The sequence below is a fragment of the Lupinus angustifolius genome, chromosome LG16 (assembly GCF_001865875.1).
Source record: "Lupinus angustifolius cultivar Tanjil chromosome LG16, LupAngTanjil_v1.0, whole genome shotgun sequence".
Lineage (NCBI taxonomy): Eukaryota > Viridiplantae > Streptophyta > Magnoliopsida > Fabales > Fabaceae > Lupinus > Lupinus angustifolius.
In genome coordinates, this window is record NC_032024.1 from 5,339,226 (window position 1) to 5,362,233 (window position 23,008).

Below are 23,008 nucleotides of genomic sequence, written 5' to 3' on the forward strand. Positions count from 1 at the left end.
AAAATATATTCAACGAAAAAAAAAGTTTATGAGAGAGGGTGAAAAATATGATTAGTTTCTGATCATTAAACTAATGGAATATTTTTTTAAACACCAAAATTAAAATAAAAAATTGGTGTCCCCTTTATCTTCCTTTACATCTAAAAATCATGAAGTGCACTTGTCGTTTTGATAAGGGAAAACAAACTTGATGTCGTTTTGGTGAAAGTGAAATAGTGTAAGGCGAGAAGAGGATAAACCAAAATCGAAGAGAAAAGGAATCAATAAATCAATCAATCGAAGCTTAATGGCGTGTGTTCATGATCACAGTTGCGAAGACCATGACTGTTCCTCTAATTGGTCTCTCTACAAACACATCGATCTCTCCAAGGTTTCTCTTTTCATCATTTTTATCAATTTCAAATTTTCATTTTTAATTTTAATTCTCTACACAATGATGTTAATAATAATTTGTTAGGTATCTGCTTTGAATGAAGCAACTCCAGGAAGTGTGAAATATGTTTTTAAAGCATGGGAAGATCGTCTTAATTCTTCTGGGGTGATTAACTAACTTAATTGTTTTCATTCATTGATCCTTTTATATATATAAAGTTTGTTACTTTTGAATCAAATTTTAAGATTTTATTATAAATTATGATAATTGTGATATAGGACCATTTGGAAAGCAATGAGGGTGATCCTGAGTTACTTGTTTTCATTCCGTAAGTAGTTATATCCCTCAACTCTTTTGTACTACATGATCAACTTACTCTTCTCAATTTTTAATCTGTTATGTTTAATTTTCTATTTATTTTCCATTTTAATCAGCTTTTATTGTTTCTAGTACATGGGTGATGGGTGTGTTTGGTTCAAATTCCAAAATAATCTGATTATGAGATCAGCTTAGGGTGTTTGGTTCATATTTGAAATTAATTTGATAATCAAATAGTTCTACTGTCCAAAAATCCAACTTAATTTTTTTGTTGTTACATTTCCCCACCAAAATAACCTATGTTGTCAAATACCTCCTCCTCTGTAGATTATCATTTTGGAGTAGCAACAAAACTGTTTTTACTTCAACACCTCTTAATAAACAAACATTCAGTTTGAAATTCAGAATTTTTTCACCCAAAAATATTTGGAGAAAACAGATTATGTTGTTGCCAAGCACCTTAGAGCCTATGCAGTCTGTTGTTTTGGGGGAGCAGTATCTGTAGTGTTATAGTGTTATTAATATAATAGGTGGAATTCTATAAGTTCTTACGGAACTTTTAATCTTTTATGTTTCTCTGAGATAGATTTACTTCAGATGTCAAGATCAAGGGCATATCCATAGTTGGTGGAGCTGATGGTACAAGTCCTTCCAAGATGAGAGCGTAAGTTGTTATGGTTTGGAATTTGGAAACAGATTTATTCTATTTGGTTGAGTTTCTTTTACGACTGAATTTTGGCACTGATTCCTTAAAATTATTCCGTTTTAAGTTCAGAGAAAAGTACTAGCCTCTGCAGCTGTAATTTTTTTGTTTGTGTAGCATTAGTAACAATTCAGTTTTAAATGGTTGTTGTTAATTTACCATTATACTTGTTGGACTATTTCTTCTATGATGTATATTATCCTTGCTGTCCCACAATTGTGATACATTTTTTATTACTCAAGTTCATCATGGAAATATGGCACAGACTTATTTTGGATTGCCATCTTCTATGTCATTGTTTCCCTCATCTTCTTTTATTTGATACTTGTGTTTTTGCCTGCTTAATGATATCATGTGTTGCTTGTATGGTCAAGTTGCTTATACTCAGTTGGATTAGTACAATTATCTTAGTGAATGCTTGTACCAAAATAAGCTTCCTTGTGCATTTTTCACGTAATCCTTTAATCTTTTTTTTCTTCTAGTAGAACTCAATCAGAAATGAGAAAGATTGATGAACTTTATTTGGCCAGTATCATTTTGATACAGAATCAGAGATTACAATGGAACTCTCTCTTCTCTATCTCCCCATATATTTAATAGACCTGGTTCTCTCCTCACACTGTTTCCCCAAAGTACACGATAACTCCCAGTTCCTCTTCCCCACTCCTTATAACTACCTTCCTCCTGTTATTCCTACCTGTACTAACTGCATCTCCAACAATTATTCTGCTATGCTTGTTAGTATCATGACCTTGTCTCAAGCCTCTAATTTCCTATTGTCCTGTCTATTCCTCATAATGTAGACCCTCTTTATTGGATGTCTACTATCATATTCTTTTATATATCTAGTGGGGCTGGGGTTTAGTCGCAGGGGAAACGATGAAAGGTGAAACAAATGATTGATGTTTATTCGCCTCTTTCTTGTTACTTACTTTCACATTAAGGTAATGCACTCTAGTTTTTGGTTCAGCATGGCATATTTCATCTATTTTCCTGGTATCCCGTTTATAGTCAATAGACTCTATATCACCTTTTTGTAATATGTTGGACTTTGAATAGTTTTATGTTTTATTGCAACAGTTCTCTTGCACAAAAACTGAATATTTCAGCTTGATGTAGGTTTATCAATCGAGATGGCATTGACTTTTCAGATGTACAAAGCATGCAAGCCGTTCAGGTATAATTTTCCTTCTAAGGTTTTTGAGGAATTAATTGACAAACTCAACATCACAACTTATATGCAAATTACATTTTATGTCTTATAGGAATGGGATTTGGTTGAGAATATGCAAGGAGAATTGGAATACCAGACTAGGTAATTATCATGTACTTCACATACGAATACAATCACTAACTACAGGCACCAGTGCTTTGTATCATTTGAGTTTTCTTGTGTCCCTGCCATCACGTTTTTTTAACGTATTAATCTGGTTGTTAGGTATTCTAAATTTCAAGGTGTGGCAAATATTACCTTGCACTTTCCTGATAATTTTGGAGGTGACACTACTAAAATACACTATATTGGCTTTAAAGGCGAAGCCACTCAGGTACTTTAACTGTTAAATTCATGATTACTGGCTGTTTATAGTCTAGTCAGACTACTAACTTTCTTGTTTATTGTGTAGCTGAAAAGGGACGCTGTTGTTAATATTGTTTATGAGATTATGCCAAATCCTTCTGACCACAAGTAAGTATTCAACTCTTGATGATATTTTATTATCAATTTCATTTTTATATGTTCCAATACATATTCTTTCTATTTGTTTGGATCAAGGAGATTAGCAAGTTTGAGGTTTAATTTCATCTAAGAGAAATGGTAGGAACAGAAAAATTATCTTGACTTCTTCACCTTAGGCATTTTTTATCCCACGGTCCCACCTGCAAACAACCTCTCCTCGTGCAGGGGTAAGATTGCTTACATTTACTCTCCAAAGACCCTACTAGGTAGGAGCCTCGTGCACCGGGATGTCTTTTTTTTTTTGCTTGATTGCAACACATTAGAATGAGATCTTGTCCTATTAGCAATTCGCTGGCCTCTAGAAATTGTCTTCTGTGGGCTCATTGATCTTAGTTTATGTATAACTTCTGCAATTAGTTGGTTTTAATCCTCTGAAAGAATCTAATTGGTAGAACCTTTAAAAGATGGTTCACCTGTCACTAGGTCAGTTTAGAGAGGCACCGAATCAAGATAGATCATCTTTGTCATTCATTTAAATGCACTTCATGACCATAGTGCTCACCACTCAGTGTTGCTTACACGATTCATTGATCTCCATATGAAATGCTTTTTGCCTCATGCATCTATCCCAGGAAGACTCATACTTTCGTCCAATTTTCTTGGTTCACTTATATAGTGTCCATAAGTTTGCATTTTTGCATGCTGCCATGCTTAAAACTGCGCGCTTAATGAGATTGACATTGTTTGATTTTCTCATCTTTTCTAATTCTCAAAGCTTATTCTTTTGCAGGACACGTGCCGAAAGCAGTGGAGGTTTTTCGCATGTTGAATGAATAACTTCAATGATATTATTACCTCACAGGATTACAACAACCCCTTCCCCATGTTTCACCCTACCTTCTAGGACAAGAAGAATACAGCCGGATTGCATCGAAATAATTTAGGTCCCGGAGTGTTTAAATTGCGATCGAATTCTGTGGCAACTAACTTGTTGATCTGGATGATGAATATGAACGGTGTCATTATAACAATCTAAGTATCTTATTGAACAATCAAAATCCTTAGCATTATCAACTTTTGTCTCAGCCATGAAAGAATATGTTCCTTTGTCAAAAAGCAATGAAAAGGGTCACCTTTGAGTTTTATTGGAATGTAATTGATGCAGATTGCTAATGGTTGAGATGCAATGACTTTTGTTAAAAGGAATGAATCTGATTCAGTTCTATCTCATAGAAGTTATATGAAGGTATTCAATTTAAATGAAAGAATAATTATGTGATATCTTGACTATATGATAAGGGAAAACATAGAATCTTATGTAAGCATGAAATCTAACCTTTTCTCCCTTGGTTGGCTGAAAAATAAAGGTTAAATTACTTTGTAGGTCCTAAATCATTTGCGGATTTTCAAATAGGTCTCTTCTTAAAACTCTCTTAATTTCTCTGCCTTTAAATAATAACATTAGCTCTCTAACTCCTACAAAAATTATTTATTTTGTATTTGTTTCTTATCACTTTGTTTGCCTTATTTTCTATTTCCATTTTCAATAAAAATGAAAAAAGAGAATTAAAACATGTTTGCATTATTGTTTTTATTTTATATTTCAGAAAACATAAGATTTGTTTTCGGAAATTATGGAAATGAAAAATTATCTATCCTTTACAACATTTTCAATAATAAAACAGTAATATTTTTTGAAATTTTTAACACCTTTGTTACTCTATATTTGTCATTTTTTTTAAAAATTCATGTTATTCCAAATTTTTTTGATTTTTAGAATCTTAATGTACATTTCTACTTTATTTTCCAACTATACCTATGTTTATTACTCATCTTTTTTATATATATTTGTTGATTTCTTTTTAATTCAGTTTTCAATGTGCATTAAATTTAGTTATTTTAGTGAATATATGTATATCATTTATGTGCATAACCTTAAACATTAAAAAATATGAAATTGGAGGAATATATTTTTCAATTACTCTCGGTACTAATCAATAAAATTTCAAAATTAATCAATGAGTATCTCACTTGTTCAAACCAGACCACTAATATCTTCATAATATAATTTATTTATTTCTCTCTAAACATAACAATTTTTCATCGCCCCTCTTAATTTTATTGCTCAAATAGTCAAACAGTTTGATTATGAGTGTAATAATATATGATTTTGAGATGAAAATTGCCGTTCATTAAAATTATTGTAACCATAATTAAGTAATAGAGCAAATGTATGTAACTAATTTATTTATTTTGACTTTAACCTTTTCGAGAGTACTTGCAAGTGCATAATGCTCATTATAATCTTACAAATGTCTTTGTGAAACCTAATGATCAAGTACAACAATGATGTTCAATGTATTGTTAACAAAATGCAAGTATAATATATGAAGATATCTTATAAAATTAATGGCTTAATTATTTTAGTGATTAAAATTTAGAATTGATTTATTTAGGAGAGTAATTGACATTGTTTCTGAAATTTGGGTGAAGAATTGTAAAAGTGAAAATAAAAATAATAATGTGAAAATGAGAATATGAAAATGAAAACATGAAAATAGAAACGTAAAACATTTCAGGAAAGTAAATACGCACTTAAATAGATAATAACTTAATTTAATACATTAGCTAGAGGTTCCGTCAATCACAATTCCTTTTTTTATATTCTTTTTAGTCTTTTTTCCATGAGAATTTTGGATATTGTTGCACAAATTAAGATAAAATGATTGTATAATTATATATGTCTAAAATTAAATATGTCAATCACACTTTTGGGAGCACATATGCTGTCCCACAACTTTGTGCTACTTCATGTGCCAAGAGGAGTGATTGGTCAGATAAGTATTTAATAATTACAATTTTAACTTAAATAATTTTTTTTAACCAATTAAAATCAATGGTACATTAAGTGGTACAAAAAATGGGACAACAAATATTGTCCCATCAATTTTGAACCATTGATGGAAAAGATTCAGAGACGTATAAGCACATGGAAGTCCAATCTTCACGAAATCAATTAATATGGGCATTCCAAGCATGTGCCCAACAGGAGGAAACAGATCTTCATGACTTATTGACAGATGCGAGCTGCCTCTAACCATGGCAAGTATTTGGGCATTCCGCTTATCCAGGTAGGGTCCAATGATCGACTTTTGAACCATTGATGGAAAATATTCAGAGGCATATGAGAACATGGAAGTCCAATCTTCTGGATAAAGTAGGTAGACTATGTCTTACTAAATCTGTTATTAACCCTCTTCATGTTTATACTATGCAAAGCTTGTGGCTTCCTCAGAGTATATGTTCTGAGATCGATAGGTTGTCTAGCATTTTTCTTTGGGATGGTGATGCTAATAAGTGAAGTCTCAACCTACTTAATTAGGAGGTTCCGACCTCGCATAAAATGATGGTGGTCTTGGTATCTGTGACACTCATTCGAGTAATATCTATCTTATTGGAGAGTTGAGCTATGATACGATTTAGGGAAAAGTATCTTGGGGATCGTTGTTTGGTGTATGCTCCCAAAAGACCTAATGCCTCTCCCGTTTGGAAGAGTATTGTTAAAGCTATTGTTGCTTTGAAGAATGGGTTCAATCTACAGCTAGGGGATGGTAGCAAATCCTTTTAGTATAATAGCTGGTCTAGTATGGATAATCTTTGTAGTTTGGTAGACTATGTTCACATTTATGACACTCAGTTGCAGCTTAAGGATTTTTGGAAGAATGATGTCTGGAATTTTAGCTTTATTTCTGAAGCTGATTATGGATGCTTCATGTGCCATAAAAAGTCAAGTTTTTGGGTTGGCTTAATTTTCATGATTCCTTGCCGACTAACTCTCTTCGTTTTAGAAGACATGTGGTAACCTCTCCTATGTGCTCTCGTTGCAATTCACTCATTAAGGATCTTCTCCACACTTTCAGGGACTACTGCAACTCCACTCTTTTATGACATCGTTTGGGTTTTAATACTCAGGTCTTCTAGAATAATCATTCTTTCCTTCCTTGGTTGGTTGGAAATGTCAAAACAAGCAATGGAAGACTCTTTTTGGCAGGAATTTGGTAGGCTTGACGGCGGCACAACAATACTCTTTTTTGGTAATACCACAACAATACTTTAGAGATTTTTACTCCAAGGATGTGTTATCGGTTGAAGTTGCCTTGACTAGTACTCACTGGTGACATCTGAGGTTGGTTGGGTGAAGCTAAATGTTGACGGTAGTTGCCTTATCCATGATCAAATGATTGGAGGACTTTTTGTTGTCTAGTTTTTCTAGCAACTTTGGTATTAGGTCTCTCATTCTGGCAGAGATGCTTGTTATGGAGCAGAGTCTTCGTTTCGCTTGGAACAAAGGTCACAATGTTATTATTCTTGAAAGTAATTGTCTAATGATCATCCACATGGTCATTGAGAATTTGCAGACTCGCCTACACCATTTGAGTCAAGTTCTACTAAACATATTCAAGTCGCTAAACAAAAATTGGAAAGTGCATGTACAACATACTTTCAGAAAGACAAACATGTTGGCTGAGTTCTTAGCTAAGTTTAGTTTGAACCCCAATGATTCTCATATTTTTTGGACTCCCCACCTACAAGAGCATCCTACATCCTACAAAGGGATTTATACCTTATCTTATAGTTTTTCTCTTTTCCTTTTCGATGTACCAAAAAAATCTATTAATATGCATAAAACATTTAAAATAAATTTATAAAATTGACCAAAACTAACACGTAAAAAAGGTCTTATAAAAAGTATTAAAGGCCTATAAAATGGCGAGACATGTTTTTTTTAAAAGTTGTATCTAGTAGATTCAAATAAACATATTCGAGTTAAAATAATTTTTTATTTATGTTTTGGTTGGCTCAAGATAGCGTGAAAGTGAAAAAATAAAATTAAAAAAAGCAAAACTAATTAAATTATATAATGTTTGGTATGGTTTAATAATATAAAGAAAACCTTCAAAAAATGATATAGATTTGATTATCTTAGAAGTTAAAGGTCATGAATTAAAATTCTAAAACCAATTTATTAGTTGGTAAGAACAAGAATGTGTATATTATTATTCCAAATTCCACTAAATGGGAGTGTAATGTATTCATTGCTCTTTTTTATCCAAATAAAAAGAAAGATAACATAATATATATCTAAGTTAAAAAATAGATGTTAAAATGTTGATCTAGTAGTATAGATGTCAAAAGGTCAAGTAATACACTTGATCTTCAGATAGGCTAAAATGTCAAATGTTCGATTTATGTGAACAATACTTATTAGAAGAGACAATAACACACCCAAAAAGGATTAGTCTCTTACACGTTGGGTGGGAACACATCTTCTGTCTCAAATAATGTGTATCTATCACTTACTTGAATGGTTAAAAAAATACATTTAAATTAATAATTTAATAATTAAATATTTTTTCTATATATAATGATATGAGGACAAGTGATATAGTATCTAAGTGGGGATACCATTGCTTATAAAAACACAATTAAAATTATGAGATAAGAGAAATTAAGAACATGTCATTGAAAATCTTTTTAAAATAGTAGTAACTTAAGTTATGTATGAGAGTTATCACTAAAATGATAGAAGTGAGACTAAGAGACAAGGAAGGAGGAAGATAAGGAAAGAAGACAAATTAATTTTTTTGTTTTGATAGTGATAAACTTAAATGAGAAAGACTAAAACAATAATAATGCAAAAATAAATTTTTGTTGTTGCTATTTTTCCTAAAAAAATATAGTTATCAATGAACAAGAACCTAATTATAAATTTTATTAAAGGTTCTATGACACATTCTAAAAAAATCTAAATTGACCATGAAAATGAATGGTTTGGGAGGGTTAAACTTTTCTATCTTTTTCTTTCAACTCTCAAATAAAAAACGTATATATTATTAATACATTATTTATCATTCATATTTAGTTTGACTATTCAAAAAATAATTTAAATGATTAATTATAGATAATATACAGATTGATTTCCTCATTATGCATAATTTTTTAGAATATTATATAAATATTACACTCATTAATTATTATTATTTACTTATTTACGTTATACCTATAGAACATAGTTGCCTTGCTCGTTGCCGTGTCTCATTTCTCTCTCCATCTATCTGTGTTCTTCTCCATTTTCTCACTCTCAGGTGAGCTTATTCCACTCAACTTGTACATTTATTGACTATTGTTGTTGAAATCCGGGTAAAGATTCAATTTTTATGATGCCCATGTTTTCAAAATCACAAATTTCTGACCCTGTGGTTAGTTTCAGAACTGTTTGATCTTTAAGGCCAAAAAATAGAGCAACTTTAACTAATACTGTATAATTCCTCACACATACATACAGCTACGTGTATAAGACTAGTGTATGAGTTGTTGAAGTATCCTGTGATAAGTGAGAGAAAGTGTTCGTTTATAAGTTTGATAAGTGATTCTAGCTTTTCTCTTCTCTCTTGCTGGAAAAGTTTTTTCCGGAAGCTAGAAATTTTAGCTTTTCCCTAACTATGTTTTTCACTTTTTTGTTTTAAAAATCCTAACCAAACCAGCAATAAGATATATCAAAAGTGTTTTTTTTTTCCTTCAACAAAAGCATTTATTTTGACAAATAATCCTAACCAAACACACTCTATATGTAGCATGCTATGTAGTGATTTATCATTTTAATTTTATTGTACAATGAATTATGAACCATGTATGTAGGGGTATATAACTCTGAATCATAATTCCATAAGACAGAGGATGCAAGGGTGTACTGGAGTAGCAATGATGGGTTCTTTGCAACAACCTTATTGGACTAAGGGGATGAATTTCCCTGCAAAAGGTTGTGGCAGTAATGGATTTATGTCTCAAGTAAAGTTGTATTGTGTTAAGCCATGCAAAGCATCTCGTGTTGAAGCAAGTTTAGTCACCGGGAACGCACCATCTTTGTCTGTTGCTGTGCAAGAAATTGGAGGTAATTATACCATATGTTTGAACAATGTTGTCTGTCAATAACTAGTTTAATTTTTTTTGAATTATTGAGGGCACTGAAGACATATCTAAATAGACATAGTTGTATATAGATTATAGAACAAATGTGAAACTTCCCTAAAATTTGGTTAGAAGTTCTCTGTGTTGTTCTGTATCAACCAATGGATTACTAAAGTTTCTGAACTGTAATATGCGATCAGATAGGATGGATAGATTCCTTCTCTTTTTATTCAGGAGTATTTGATATAAATTCTTTATTTTTCCTTCTGTATTCATTGTATATATCGTGTTTGTGACAGTGTTTTAAACATGATACCTCATATGCTGCTAACATCAAGTGATATACATATAACAACATCAACTGTTTGACTTATAGTTGAGAAAATTTCTTTTATGCTGATGAAGTTTATTTCGAATATTGTTTATGTACTCTTTTCTCTGAGTTGGTCTTCAATATCTTCATTCAGTTCAAATATTTTGACATCATTATATCAATCCATCGACGTTTGTATTTATTCAACAAGGGTGGTCTTTTTTGTCCATTGAATTACATGCAAATATCAGGTGAAGGGAGCAGCTTTCTGGACCATGGCTTGAGTGAAGCTGATCCCGAAGTTCGTGCCATTATTGATAAGGAAAAGGATCGACAGTATAAAAGTCTTGAGCTCATTGCTTCTGAGAATTTTACATCTAGAGCAGTGATGGAAGCAGTTGGATCATGCCTGACAAACAAGTACTCAGAAGGATTACCCGGTAAAAGGTAAGTTCTTTTACTTCTCCATTTCCTTTAATAAATGAGACTGTTATTAAATGTTTCCTTTCTTTTCTGCTTCTGTAATTTCATTGATTGGATTCTCATTATATTGTTATACGTATAAGGTACTATGGTGGCAACGAGTACATTGATGAGCTTGAAATTCTATGTCAAGAAAGGGCATTGGCTGCATTTCATGTAGATGGAAAGAATTGGGGTGTAAATGTTCAACCATTATCTGGTTCCCCAGCTAATTTTGCTGTCTACACTGCAATTCTTAAACCGCATGATCGAATAATGGTATACTTTTATTTTCCATCACTTGATTTTAACTATTCCGAAATTGCAGTCTATCTTTTGATTGTCCTGATGTATTTCCGTAATTTACCAGGGTTTGGACTTGCCTCATGGGGGACATCTGTCCCATGGATTCATGACACCTAAAAGACGTGTTTCAGGCACATCAATTTATTTTGAATCTATGCCTTATCGACTTGATGAATCAACAGGTTTGTTCGTTTCGTATCCTAATTTGTTGCAGATATATTGGGTAGTTGTTGGATAATTGAATCTTTTAACGTACTTTCAATCAAAATAGGTCTTATTGATTATGACATGCTGGAGAAAACTGCTAATCTCTTCCGACCAAAACTCATTATTGCTGGTGCCAGTGCTTATCCTCGAGACATTGACTATCACCGCTTTAGAAAAGTACGTTTTGTAATTGTGTATTTTCTGGAATTATATCGTGCTCATGATCTAATGTCTCTTCATATTATGTAATTATTTTTGTTGCTAAAAAGCTAACTACATATTATATGCATGGGAAGATTGCAGATGATGTAGGTGCTTTTCTTATGATGGATATGGCTCACATAAGTGGACTTGTTGCTGCATCTGTGCTCAATAATCCCTTCGAGTTTTGTGATATTGTGACAACCACAACTCACAAGGTATGCCTTTAGATTTTATATGTCACACTTTGTATTTTTGGGTTCAAATGACCCTTTTTGAATTTGTGCTATTTCATATGGTATTTTTGTTGTTATGAGTGTTATGGCTTATGTTATGAATTATGTTAGTATGTTTAATTATTGATCATGTATCTTATGATTCACGATTTTTCTTTTATTTTTGTAAAACATAATGTTTTGTTTCCTTGAAACCAATGGTGGAACATGATAGAGGCATATGTGGGGTTTTTAAATGCCTTTCATGTTTTCTGTAAGCCGACCCCACCTAGTGGGATGAAAGCTTGGTTGTTGTTATGTTTTTTGTCTCAAACAATGTATTATGCATGATATAATTTTTAATTGTCTTTAGCTATCGCTTCATTTTTAAAACTATGTATACCATATCCCAACAAAGTTTATTAAACACAAAAAATCAATGATACTTCAATGAGTTTAATTTCTAATTACTATTTTTTACCTATTTAAAGGGTAATTAATCTCCAAAATTTTAAGTAAGTTTTGCCACTGATTATGAGTAACTTTTTGAACTGGTGCTGAATCTACGGACAAGCAAGAGACAATGGGGCGAACTAAAACATCTTAGTAGCTAGAGGAAAAGAAAGCAAAAGTGATTCTTGTAGTAGCAGCGAGTGAAATTAGAGCAGCCTAAACCATGAGAACGGGGTTGTGTAAGAGTTATACAAGTCTCATAGCGTTAGGCAAAGTGGTGGAGTGTTCACCCTAGATGGCAAAAGTCCAGTATTTGAAAGCATTACTAGCTTACGCTCTGACCCAAGTAGCATGGGCATGTGCAATCCCGTGTGAATCAGTAAGGACCATCTTGCAAGGCTAAATACTCCTGGGTGACCAATAGTGAAGTAGTACTGTGAGGGAAGGGTGAAAAGAACCCTCATCAGGGAGTGAAATAAAGCATACATATCTATCTGATACAATAAAAATAAAAATTATATAAAAAAGCAAAAATACAATGAATCATCTTAAAGAACAAAATGTTTGTTATGCTTAATATCTTTTATTTGGTGTGTATTGTATTCACTCTACCTTTTATTCAAGTAGTTTTTTCTTGGCAAAATTACCAGAAGCCTACGCTTTTTTAAATCCAATTATCGATATCATGCCAGTGTGACATTTGTCATACTTAACATACCAATGACTTAATCTATTTGATATTTTCCTTCAGTCTTTGAGAGGTCCTAGAGGTGGTATGATCTTCTTCAAGAAAGATCCCGTGCATGGAGTTGATCTGGAGTCTGCCATTAACAATGCTGTTTTTCCCGGTCTACAGGTAAATTAGAAATCTCCTCTAAATACATATTCTAGCTATTCTGATTGAGATGATGTGAGGATCTCATCCTATGCTCCTATGGAAATCCATTTTTTTTGTCTTCCGAGTTTGTGATTTTGATAGTGTAGAATTATCCAGGGCGGTCCTCATAACCACACAATCGGAGGATTGGCGGTTTGCTTGAAGCATGCACAATCTCCAGAATTCAAAATTTACCAAAACCAGGTATGTTCCTTTCTTCATTGCCTAGAATTGGACATCAGAACTAACCTACAACAACACTTTTATACATTTACCATCCTGCAGGTGGTGTCAAATTGTAGAGCTCTTGCAAAACGGTTAACCGAGCATGGGTATAAACTGGTTTCTGGTGGTAGTGATAATCACCTGGTTCTCGTCGATCTTAGGCCATCCGTAAGCCTCTTCCTCTTCTTTTTTGCATTAGAAAAAAAAAGGTTCAGTTATCATAATTATAAAAAGAATGTAGAAGTGTCAAGTTTTCTCATTAAGTTGCACTGCAATGTAAATTTGACATACTTTTTAATATGAGAAGACATGATTTTGCATATTGATGTTTATCATCCATCATGATCATAACATGAAATGGAGAATGGGACCTTGCTCCTTTTCACTCCCCCCTAAATTTCATATTAATCAGCATCACATTCTTTAGGGTGTTGATGGCGCTCGGGCGGAGAAAATTCTTGACATGGCTTCCATAACCCTGAACAAGAATTCAGTGCCTGGTGAGACTTACTGCTTCTTCTGTATCATTTTGTTTGCCTTTTTCTCTTATGCTCCACTTTTTACTGACACGTCGTAATTACATAAGGTGACAAGAGCGCACTAGTTCCAGGAGGAATTCGCATCGGATCACCCGCAATGACAACAAGAGGACTCGGTGAGAAGGAATTTGCATTGATTGCAGACTTAATTCATGAGGGTGTGCAGATAAGTCTTGAAGCCAAAAGTTTAGCCTCAGGAACAAAGCTCCAAGAATTTTTGAAGTTTGTAGCATCACCTGATTTTCCCTTGGGAGATAAGGTTACAAAGTTGCGTACAAAGGTTGAAGCTCTTACTAGTCAGTATCCAATTCCTGGAGTCTAAGTGCTGGAGCTGCTCGAGCACTAATAACTATGATAAAAGGTCGGCCCAGTTCACGAAACTCTCTGGACGCCCGCCCGAGAGGCTGTTTCTAGCACTAATAAATAAAACGCCGATGGAAAATTTTGATATAATAATTAGATGCTACATTTGTTTCGTGTTACTGATAATTTATGTTATTTTACCTTTCCTGGCAAAATGGTGCCTTGTAATGTGGTAATCCTTGATGTTGTTGCATTTTGCTCTAAGATGAATATTGGTGACTGGTTGTTCAGCATGTTGAGGTTTTTTGGTACTAGGGTATCCTCTCACCCTATGGATAAAGAACAATCTCTTTTAGGGTGCATGATTGTCTCTCACAACAAAGTGTCGCTCATAGGAATTGAAACTTTGACCTTTTAGCATCCTAAGGATCTAGCGGAATTTTATATCATTAAATTAATGTCTTGTTGGTAGTATGGTGAGGTTTTAAAAGCCTTTCTTATGAGGCCTAAAATTTTCATGTTGTATTGTGAAAAATAAAACTATTTGCTGAAAGGAAAGAAATGAATTTCAACCAAATCTAAACATAAAATAAGTTCATTTTAACAAAAAATAAAAAAAGGCTAACAAAATGGAGTTGTAGGCTTGTAGCTTCCACTTAAAGAGATAGATCTCATTTTTAGAAGAGCACAGCTCTAATATTGTGCTATATTGACCAAAAAGCAAATATTGGTGATGGGTGTTATTTGTTAAACACTTTCAACTTTCAAATATTGGTTAAAACAATTCAACTTATCAAGGGCTTATAAATCTATTTAGGTCATTTTACACATATTAGTCAATCAAATACTTAATTTTATCAAACACTTTCTAGATCAATTTGCTAACCCTCGTTAGCTAACTTTCATACCATATCTATTTTTTCAACCTAATTATATCCTAGTATAAGAAGATAAGTTATCTTCTTCAATCACATGAAAATCATGATATATGTCCTATTTTATCATTTTATATAAAAATATTTTTAAAATTAAACAAAATAATACACATCATACTTCTTTTACTGACTGTATATATATCTTTATATCAATATTGCATAAATATTATGCCAAAGATAAATGTAAAAATAACAAATAAAGCATATAGATATATGAGATGGGCCTTGATTGATAGTGACCCAGCCCATAACTTCATTCACAATAAAACCAAATGAATCAATTCCCATTCATTCACTGATATCAGTAAGAAAAGTGTTCTATCAAGAAATCGAAAATGGCAGTGGAAGAAACCCCAAAATCAACCATCACTGACGATCAAATCATCACAAACCCTAACAACAACAACAACAACGACGACGACGCTGATCATGAGGAGGGAGAGATCCTCGACGGCGATGAATCCGCCACATCTAAGCCTTCCTCCGCCGCCGCCGCCGATCCTCACCCGCTCGAGAATTCATGGACCTTCTGGTTCGATAACCCTTCCGCTAAGTCCAAACAAGTCGCTTGGGGAAGCTCCATAAGAAACATATACACCTTCTCTACTGTTGAAGAGTTTTGGAGGTATCAAAGTTTCTTTCTTTTCAATCTCTTTTCTTCGTTTCTCGTTTATTTTTTATGTGGGGTGCTATAAAAATCGATTTTTTATTGTTTAGATTTTTTCTTTAAGCCCTTTTGTGAAAATGGGTAAGTACCCCCATTTTTTTCTTCGTTTATAGACCCGTAAGGTAAATGTTGTTTGTTTAGGTTTCTTTATTGTTTTTTATATATGAAATTCAATCGTAATGTTTCATATGTTTGATTGGATTTTACTAAAAATACTTAGCCTGGAAGAGAGGGAAAAAGTAACTGAAATTCAACTTTTAAGAGGAATTGGAACTTTTTTTATCAGCGAAATATGTTTTTGGAGAATCACTTTTTTAGAATCTAAATAAATGATTGCTTAATTTCTTGGATATTTGGGGTTCTTTCGATTGTACATGTATTTGATTTGGGATGGATTTTCTTGATTGATTCACAGCATTTACAATAACATACATCATCCAAGCAAGTTGGCTATGGGAGCAGATTTCCATTGTTTCAAGCATAAGATTGAGCCAAAATGGGAGGACCCCATTTGTGCTAATGGAGGCAAATGGACTGCGACCTTTCCTCGGGGGAAATCTGATACTAGTTGGTTATATACGGTATATATATTTTTCAATCTTTGATGTATCAAACATTGAGGGCACTGATATGATTTCACAGTTGCATTTGTTGAAACTAATAATACTGTTATATATTTTCTTTTTTCTTCCAAGTTGTTGGCAATGATTGGAGAGCAATTTGATCATGGAGATGAAATTTGCGGAGCAGTTGTGAATGTCCGAAGTAGGCAGGATAAAATTTCTATTTGGACTAAGAATGCTGCCAATGAAGCTGCTCAGGTAACACTCTTATTCTTAGTTTCTTTGTTTGAAATGAGGGTAGAGGATTAAGTTCTTTAGATTTGATGTTAAGTAGTTAATTTGAGTATTTAACTTGATCTTGAACTAGACTTGTCATTTTCCAATGAAAGGATGTGTGCACCTTGATCATTTTGTTATCAGCGAGTGAGCATGCCAATGGAGGGAACCGGATATATTTTGTGAATTATGATCACACCGTTGCTTACTATTGTTGTTAAGTATGAGTTTAAACTACAGATATTTGTAGTTCTTGAGTAATTTGTTAATACAAAGTCTTTACATCCTTTTTAGTTTTTCTTTTCTTTTCATAACCTAGCCGGGCCTAAGCCCGGATAAAAGGTGAAGGTTGTATTCGGCAGCAGTAGCCAACATAACACTTTGTCGAATCTCTATGATATAGATAGTGTCTATTTTTCTGCTAGAGGAATGCTTTTTAACTTTCATGTCATTAGAAATGTTTAATTTTACTATATCTTGTGATAGTTGTATTAAATTTACTCTTGATCATGCGAAGCTGGCTGTATTATTGCACTCAATATTAGCAGTAGACAAACAAGTTCATGATATTATTTAAAATTTGGCGTCTATGCGTGACAGTCTGTGTTCTTTTCTTTTGCTACTGACTGTTTGCGACTTGTGTTAAATTCTTCTGGCTACTTAAGTAACATCCACATTAAATTATCTTGTAGATGAGCATTGGAAAACAGTGGAAGGAGTTTCTTGATTACAATGACACCATTGGCTTTATATTTCATGTAAGTAGAAGTATCAACGGGCCTTTGCATTTGTATTACTACATTTTTTTCCTAAACTGGTTTTTGTATTCATATGTTTTACTGGCTTGTTATTTCTTCAGGAGGATGCAAAGAAGAATGACAGAGCTTCTAATAAAAATAAATACACCATATGAACTGTATAGGCTTTCAATCCTGGTTCTATCATGGTAGCAATGGGACATGGTAGATGTCATGTATCTCAGCTGCATTCTAAGCTTTTTTTCATTTCTTGTCTTGAGGTAGTTTTTTCATGTGTACCAAGAATATTTCCAACTGAATGATGTTTTAAGTAATACAGGGATTTAGTTGTTTGCTTCTAGATTCAATATTACAATAGAGAATGTGAATTCTTAAACGGAAATACCATTTTGTTAAAATGGATAAATAAGAACTGAAAGTAAGCAAGTTCATAACGAAATCAAAGGCGATTCTTTGTGGTACATTATCACTTTCAAGACCTGACTGGCAAATTATGGTAAAGTGAATTGTCATAAAATGAATGGTTTGACAATGGTTAATGAACCAAAGCACTTTAACTATCATTCAATTCATGACAAAGATAAGTTGAAGGAGTTTTATCTAGCCTATTTGTTTTCTTTATTTCTTTTGAGGTGCAATATACTTATGAATCCATTGATTTCTGCCACTTCCTGTTTTCTTGATTTATCTAATTACAATGAAGCTTTTCAAATTGTATCCAAATGATTCATTCTAAAGCGTGATATTTGATTTTGCCCAAAACAATAAATCAACCATTAAATCCTAGATAAATTTAGGACCAACATACACTAACGGCGACAACATATGAAAGACATGTTCAAAGTACTATCTCCACATCAATATGCATTTTTTACATTGTCTGTTTTTCCTATCAAATCAAAGATATATAAACAATACAAGTTATAGTAGAATTACATCAAATATCTGTAGCTAAAAAACTTCCCCTTCTTCCCAGCAAACTTCCTCATCTTCATCTGCTGCAGCATAATCGTTCTTGATAAACAAACCAAGCCTCTCCAATGGGTTCTCAAGCTGAGGTAATTCCAATGTCTCCATTGCAGCTCTATAACCATTTCTACTACCCAGGGCCTTATAAGATAGGGTACAACCGCTCAAAGTTTCGAGTTCTTTAATGATCTCCATATTATGTTCTATCTCAACAGTTCTTTCCATCTACAAAAACATCAGAGTGAAACTTAATGACACATTTCAACTCACTACATATAATACTAACACATACACAGATACAGAGAAACAATGATAAAAACCTTCTGTATTGCAAGTCGTGCAGCTTCTCTTTCCTTTTCTCTTTGTTGTCTCAACTCTTCCTCAGCCCTCATTCTTGCTGCAGCTTCAGCAGTTTTAATTTGAGCTTCAATCTTAGCTCTCTCTGTTAATGCAACATATCATGAACAACAATGGTAATCATATATCATACAAGCAAAGTCACTTCAAATAATCTCTATTCACAATTCAGGTATAATGAAGCATAAAAGTCCACACGTTGCACATCAAAATCAAACTAGCAATTACTTGATAATAAGAAGACAAGGCAAGCAAGTAGTTCCTTCATAAACAACAAACAATAAAAATTGCAAAGGGATATTGGAAAACAAGCATATCAATATGTTCTACCAAATTAAATTGACTCCCGTGTATGTATGAGATGCTATATTTACCTTCACGCTGAATCCTTTCCAACCTCTCCTTTTCCAGCCGCATCTTCAGAGAATCACATTTATCACCCTTAAGTGCACGAAAAATCGATTAGGAAACCATGCATTTCACCAAGAGGGGAAATTATTCCAATCAAGACACCTGGACATTAGCCTTACATTATCAAGAAGGGTCTTTTGTTGTGCTTTGAAGATGGTATCTGCAAAGCGACTTTTAAGCATAGCAGCACGCAGAGCCTTTTTTGGTGACAGCTGTACAGAAAAATCAGGGGTGCTCCATACTAGAAAAATGAAAAACATAATGATTAGCGTAATCAGAATTCACAATACAAAAAGCAGCAGTTAACTGAAAATCAAAGGAAAATAAGCTGACCTTCAGCAGAAGAGGCATCGGTAACCAGAGTTGCAAGTTGAGAACTAGAACACATATGTTCACTATCCAAAGAACTTACGACTCCTTTGCATAATATCAACATCAAGTATACCTTGTCAGTATAAAGTACTAGGTAGAACATACATATCACAAAGCATAATTCTTCTCACCATCAGAATCAGGATCAGATTTCCTTTGTGAAGGTGATGTACCTTTAGTCTGGCAATCCTGAAATTAGACAATGTTACTTAAAAGTAAAACAAATTTCTAAAAGTTACAGCCAATTTTGCTAATAATATTTTATGATGTTATTTTAATACCTGTCTTGAAGCATCAGAACAATGTGTAATTACATCCCTTCCTTCAGATCCTTCACAAGATATATCTAATACAAGTCTATTAAGCAACAGTGACAAGTTAAGAAAGAAGCAGTCAGAAGATCGTCTAGTCTAACTACCTGATGAAGCACGAGCGCAATTGCTAGGAATTGCACAACTGCATGTGATGTTACCACATAGACTGCACTTGCATTTGACAGGAAGCAGTGAAGGGCAGGCCTTTACAGAACCAGAACAGTGTTCCCCATCATTGTTACCTATAGAAAAAACAGCTATTAGCTTTTCAGACACCACCATTGCCTATAGAATAAATGGCTATTAGCTTTTAAGAGACACAAATCCACACTGTGCACATATTGCTTCTTACCTTTGTGGAAGTCTTTCTTAATCAATTTGCATGGAATCTGTGATAACTTAGGAACCTCCACCTATGAGCAAAATGTAGTCAATATAATAACATCTTTCCAAAACAAACACGTGACTGTAGTAAGGTAAGAAAATGGGGCACTATTGAGCACTAAGAAGTAAGAACAAAGTTGGTAGAAGCATTGATTTTATTTCATCAATTACAGTAAATATATTCTATCCTTGCACATAACAATAAGGCTTGATGGCCTCGCAGAAAACAAAGCTTACATTAGAATCTCTTGCCGCTATTGAGCTAATCTTCTGAATTCCTTTGTGTTCAGACACTTGTGACCTTTTGGGCATGGTATCTTTATGGTGAGGGCGTGTCCTGTTACAGTTTTTTGTTGCAGTTTCCTTAACTTTTCCAGTCATGCTTTTCCCATCCTCATCTTCACACTTCCAATGCTTGTTAAAGTCAACCCATTTTCTGTCAAATACTTTGTTGAGTTCTTTTGCCATTAAATGGACATCATTACTTGGAGGATTATATGTCATGGCATTTGTAAATGTCAGTCTGACATCAGCTGCAAATTCCTCAATGCCAGAATAAATATTTTTCTCCAGCTTGGATTTAATTGTGCTTAAATCCATGGGATGAGATATGATTGTAAAATAATCTGGAATGTTCAATGCTACAGGATCCACTGGTTTACTAAAGACCCAGCTATATGGATGAGAAATTAAACTCTTCAAGATTGTAACACACTGAAAAGACCCTTTCCGGTCAATCTTCTGCCTTTTCTCCTTTTGACCTTCATTACTACCCGGTGATCCTCTCTTGTTGGAATCTGGCATTGAGAACTTCTTCGAATTACAGCACTCATTTTGAGACAGTTGTTGTCCAAACTCACATTTTACCCCAGGATCAACTTCAACCTTTTTTGTGGAGAACTTGATCTTCAATTTTCTACCTGGTACTATAGTTTCAGTAGAAATCATAGTGGTAAAGTGAAACTTGACGTGTAAGGGGACTGCCTAAGTTTCCAAGTCCCAAAAACCACAAGACTTCAACTCCTTTGGGAGCAAAAAAATCAAACATGCAACGTCTCCATGTGAAGAACGATCACCTAAATAGCCCAAATAAAGAATTCAGAAAGATGGAAGATAACAGCAATGTGAGCACAAATAACATATGTGGGGCAATACCACTGGAAACACCAATACACAGTTTGTTCCTGTAAACAAAATGTTTGTTTTCCTAAAAATTATATACTACCATCATGGAAATGTTAGTAATGTATGACATCAAATTAAAAGCAACGCTTAAGATGTTCAAGGTGATTAAATATTTCCCAAATCATAATTTAAGAGGATTACATCAAGACTACTAAAATTACAAAATAGGAGTTCCAATTGAAAATACCTAGGCCAATCAATTATAGTCAACAGGCAGTAGCAATACAGGAATGGTTTAGGATAAAGGGTGGTGATTTAAGCACCCCCAAATGCTATTTTCATAATCCCTCTTCTTTTACAAAAAACCATAAAACCCAAAAATATCCTCTACTCACCACTTCTTCCCCAGACTATATCTTCTCCATAAAGGCATAAACCACCTTTCTTATTAAACCCGAAGTCCCTAACACACTCATCTCCTCCACTTACTCCGTAACTTACCTAGAACAGATCTTCTATTTCATTCATTGTATTAGTTTTTAAACTCCCAACTGCTACACAAGTCCTATATAGCGCCATATGAGTGCATCAAACTGCACTTATAAGGATACACAGACTGACAGTAGTTCACTGGAATTCAATGAACTTCTGCACAGTGCTATAGAGGAATTTAATGAATTCCAATGAACTTATGCATAGCCTTATAAGGAAGTGCACTTTGAATTCATTGGCACACTGGAGGAGTGTTTAGTTTCTAAGTATTAGTAAAAGGTGTGGGGTACAAAAACTAACTCAGGGGATGTTAGAATCACTACCCTAGGGTAAAATATATTCTTGGAGCCCAATAGAAAATGGGCCAAATGATAGAACAATTAAGTCTCAGCCAATGATCGGAGAAGCAATTCACTAAATTTCAAAGGGGTTCATTGTTTCAGTGGATATTTGTCTATCTCTATATATGGAAGAAGCAATTCACTAAATTTGAGTGCTTAATTCTAACACATATCCACTACATCATAACTTTAAACAATTCACAAGAATTTAGCTACAATAATAAAGTAAAGATATGAATAAACAAATCAAGAGCTGTCTATAAGAAACTAAGTCAATTCAATTCAACTAAACGAGTAACATATTGCACCCGATTCATTAAATCAACCCAGTAAACGAAAACTACATCAATTAGATACCAATAAAACCTAAGAAACTGGGGAAAATAAAAAAGTGCCCACTATCTCTCATAATTCAGCTTCCACATCAAATCAGATGGAAAAATAAAACAAAAAGAGAAACCACCAAAATCAAAACTTGTCGATTACCCAATTTCCGTAGAATCCCAAAGATCAAAACGAAGAATCAATAAGATAGAAAGAGAAAAGTTCGACTATTGCAACAAAAAATTAGGGTTTGAAAACGTAAATACCTGAATTGAAGAACGGAGAAGGAGAGAGAGGTGTGAAAAGGCACCCTCGTAGATCGAGGGAGTAGAAGAGAATGAGCAGCAGAAACAAGAGTAGTATAGTAATAGCAGCGTGTGTAAGTGTAAAAGTGTTCCATTTCTTAGGGTTTTCCTCCTTATCTATTACTCATTTTTTATTACTTGCCATTTACTATTTTTTTTATATACTTTTTTTTATTAATTTTTTGTGTGTAATATTTTCAGTGTCTGAAATAAATTAATATCGAATAATTTTTGTTCTAAAATAATAATAATACTTATGTAATAATAAGTTGA

The 23,008-nt window shown here is 33.5% G+C and overlaps 4 protein-coding genes across 10 annotated transcripts; 3 read left to right on the top strand and 1 right to left on the bottom strand.

Annotated features, from left to right (window-relative positions):
• On the top strand, nt 161-4,294 carry LOC109330396 (PITH domain-containing protein 1). The gene is made up of 9 exons (XM_019564588.1): nt 161-370; nt 458-538; nt 652-701; nt 1,278-1,355; nt 2,514-2,571; nt 2,660-2,709; nt 2,833-2,941; nt 3,020-3,081; nt 3,863-4,294. The coding sequence occupies exons 1-9, from the start codon at nt 287-289 to the stop codon at nt 3,903-3,905; spliced, it is 615 nt and encodes a 204-aa protein (XP_019420133.1). The 5' UTR covers nt 161-286; the 3' UTR covers nt 3,906-4,294.
• On the top strand, nt 9,133-14,435 carry LOC109330197 (serine hydroxymethyltransferase 3, chloroplastic-like). 4 transcript variants are annotated; one of them, XM_019564270.1, is made up of 12 exons: nt 9,133-9,218; nt 9,768-10,024; nt 10,606-10,801; nt 10,921-11,095; nt 11,187-11,304; nt 11,394-11,506; nt 11,626-11,748; nt 12,950-13,054; nt 13,193-13,279; nt 13,361-13,468; nt 13,728-13,800; nt 13,887-14,161. In XM_019564270.1, the coding sequence occupies exons 2-12, from the start codon at nt 9,811-9,813 to the stop codon at nt 14,159-14,161; spliced, it is 1,587 nt and encodes a 528-aa protein (XP_019419815.1). In that variant the 5' UTR covers nt 9,133-9,218; nt 9,768-9,810. The 4 variants fall into 4 exon arrangements, with proteins under 4 accessions (XP_019419815.1, XP_019419817.1, XP_019419816.1 ...); XM_019564272.1 differs by having other exon boundaries at nt 9,150-9,218; nt 9,772-10,024; XM_019564271.1 differs by having other exon boundaries at nt 9,151-9,222; nt 9,772-10,024.
• On the top strand, nt 15,349-17,698 carry LOC109330321 (eukaryotic translation initiation factor 4E-1-like). 2 transcript variants are annotated; one of them, XM_019564477.1, is made up of 6 exons: nt 15,349-15,702; nt 16,160-16,325; nt 16,440-16,565; nt 17,276-17,341; nt 17,443-17,518; nt 17,569-17,698. In XM_019564477.1, the coding sequence occupies exons 1-5, from the start codon at nt 15,413-15,415 to the stop codon at nt 17,494-17,496; spliced, it is 702 nt and encodes a 233-aa protein (XP_019420022.1). In that variant the 5' UTR covers nt 15,349-15,412; the 3' UTR covers nt 17,497-17,518; nt 17,569-17,698. The 2 variants fall into 2 exon arrangements, with proteins under 2 accessions (XP_019420022.1, XP_019420021.1); XM_019564476.1 differs by having other exon boundaries at nt 17,443-17,688.
• LOC109330115 (transcription factor GTE12-like) lies at nt 18,134-22,843 on the bottom strand. 3 transcript variants are annotated; one of them, XM_019564148.1, is made up of 11 exons: nt 22,697-22,843; nt 20,386-21,224; nt 20,117-20,177; nt 19,869-20,006; nt 19,732-19,796; nt 19,582-19,639; nt 19,412-19,492; nt 19,198-19,319; nt 19,042-19,108; nt 18,631-18,752; nt 18,134-18,535 (listed from the first exon to the last, which is right to left on the bottom strand). In XM_019564148.1, exons 2-11 carry the CDS (start codon nt 21,094-21,096, stop codon nt 18,293-18,295), a joined length of 1,668 nt encoding a protein of 555 aa, XP_019419693.1. In that variant the 5' UTR covers nt 21,097-21,224; nt 22,697-22,843; the 3' UTR covers nt 18,134-18,292. The 3 variants fall into 3 exon arrangements, with proteins under 3 accessions (XP_019419693.1, XP_019419691.1, XP_019419692.1); XM_019564146.1 differs by having other exon boundaries at nt 19,412-19,495; XM_019564147.1 differs by having other exon boundaries at nt 19,412-19,495; nt 22,741-22,827.

Excerpts from the sequence above, each read along its gene's own strand:
- LOC109330396 (XM_019564588.1), top strand. The coding sequence starts at position 287 with ATGGCGTGTGTTCATGATCACAGTTGCGAAGACCATGACTGTTCCTCT. Across the intron at positions 371-457 it reads AACACATCGATCTCTCCAAG|GTATCTGCTTTGAATGAAGC; the intron begins GTTTCTCTTTTC and ends ATAATTTGTTAG. Across the intron at positions 1,356-2,513 it reads AGTCCTTCCAAGATGAGAGC|GTTTATCAATCGAGATGGCA; the intron begins GTAAGTTGTTAT and ends AGCTTGATGTAG.
- LOC109330197 (XM_019564270.1), top strand. The coding sequence starts at position 9,811 with ATGCAAGGGTGTACTGGAGTAGCAATGATGGGTTCTTTGCAACAACCT. Across the intron at positions 10,802-10,920 it reads GAAGGATTACCCGGTAAAAG|GTACTATGGTGGCAACGAGT; the intron begins GTAAGTTCTTTT and ends TATACGTATAAG. Across the intron at positions 11,305-11,393 it reads TCGACTTGATGAATCAACAG|GTCTTATTGATTATGACATG; the intron begins GTTTGTTCGTTT and ends CAATCAAAATAG.
- LOC109330321 (XM_019564477.1), top strand. The coding sequence starts at position 15,413 with ATGGCAGTGGAAGAAACCCCAAAATCAACCATCACTGACGATCAAATC. Across the intron at positions 15,703-16,159 it reads ACTGTTGAAGAGTTTTGGAG|CATTTACAATAACATACATC; the intron begins GTATCAAAGTTT and ends ATTGATTCACAG. Across the intron at positions 17,342-17,442 it reads CCATTGGCTTTATATTTCAT|GAGGATGCAAAGAAGAATGA; the intron begins GTAAGTAGAAGT and ends TTATTTCTTCAG.
- LOC109330115 (XM_019564146.1), bottom strand. The coding sequence starts at position 21,096 with ATGATTTCTACTGAAACTATAGTACCAGGTAGAAAATTGAAGATCAAG. Across the intron at positions 19,496-19,581 it reads ATCTGATCCTGATTCTGATG|GAGTCGTAAGTTCTTTGGAT; the intron begins GTGAGAAGAATT and ends TATTATGCAAAG. Across the intron at positions 18,536-18,630 it reads CACGACTTGCAATACAGAAG|ATGGAAAGAACTGTTGAGAT; the intron begins GTTTTTATCATT and ends ATGTTTTTGTAG.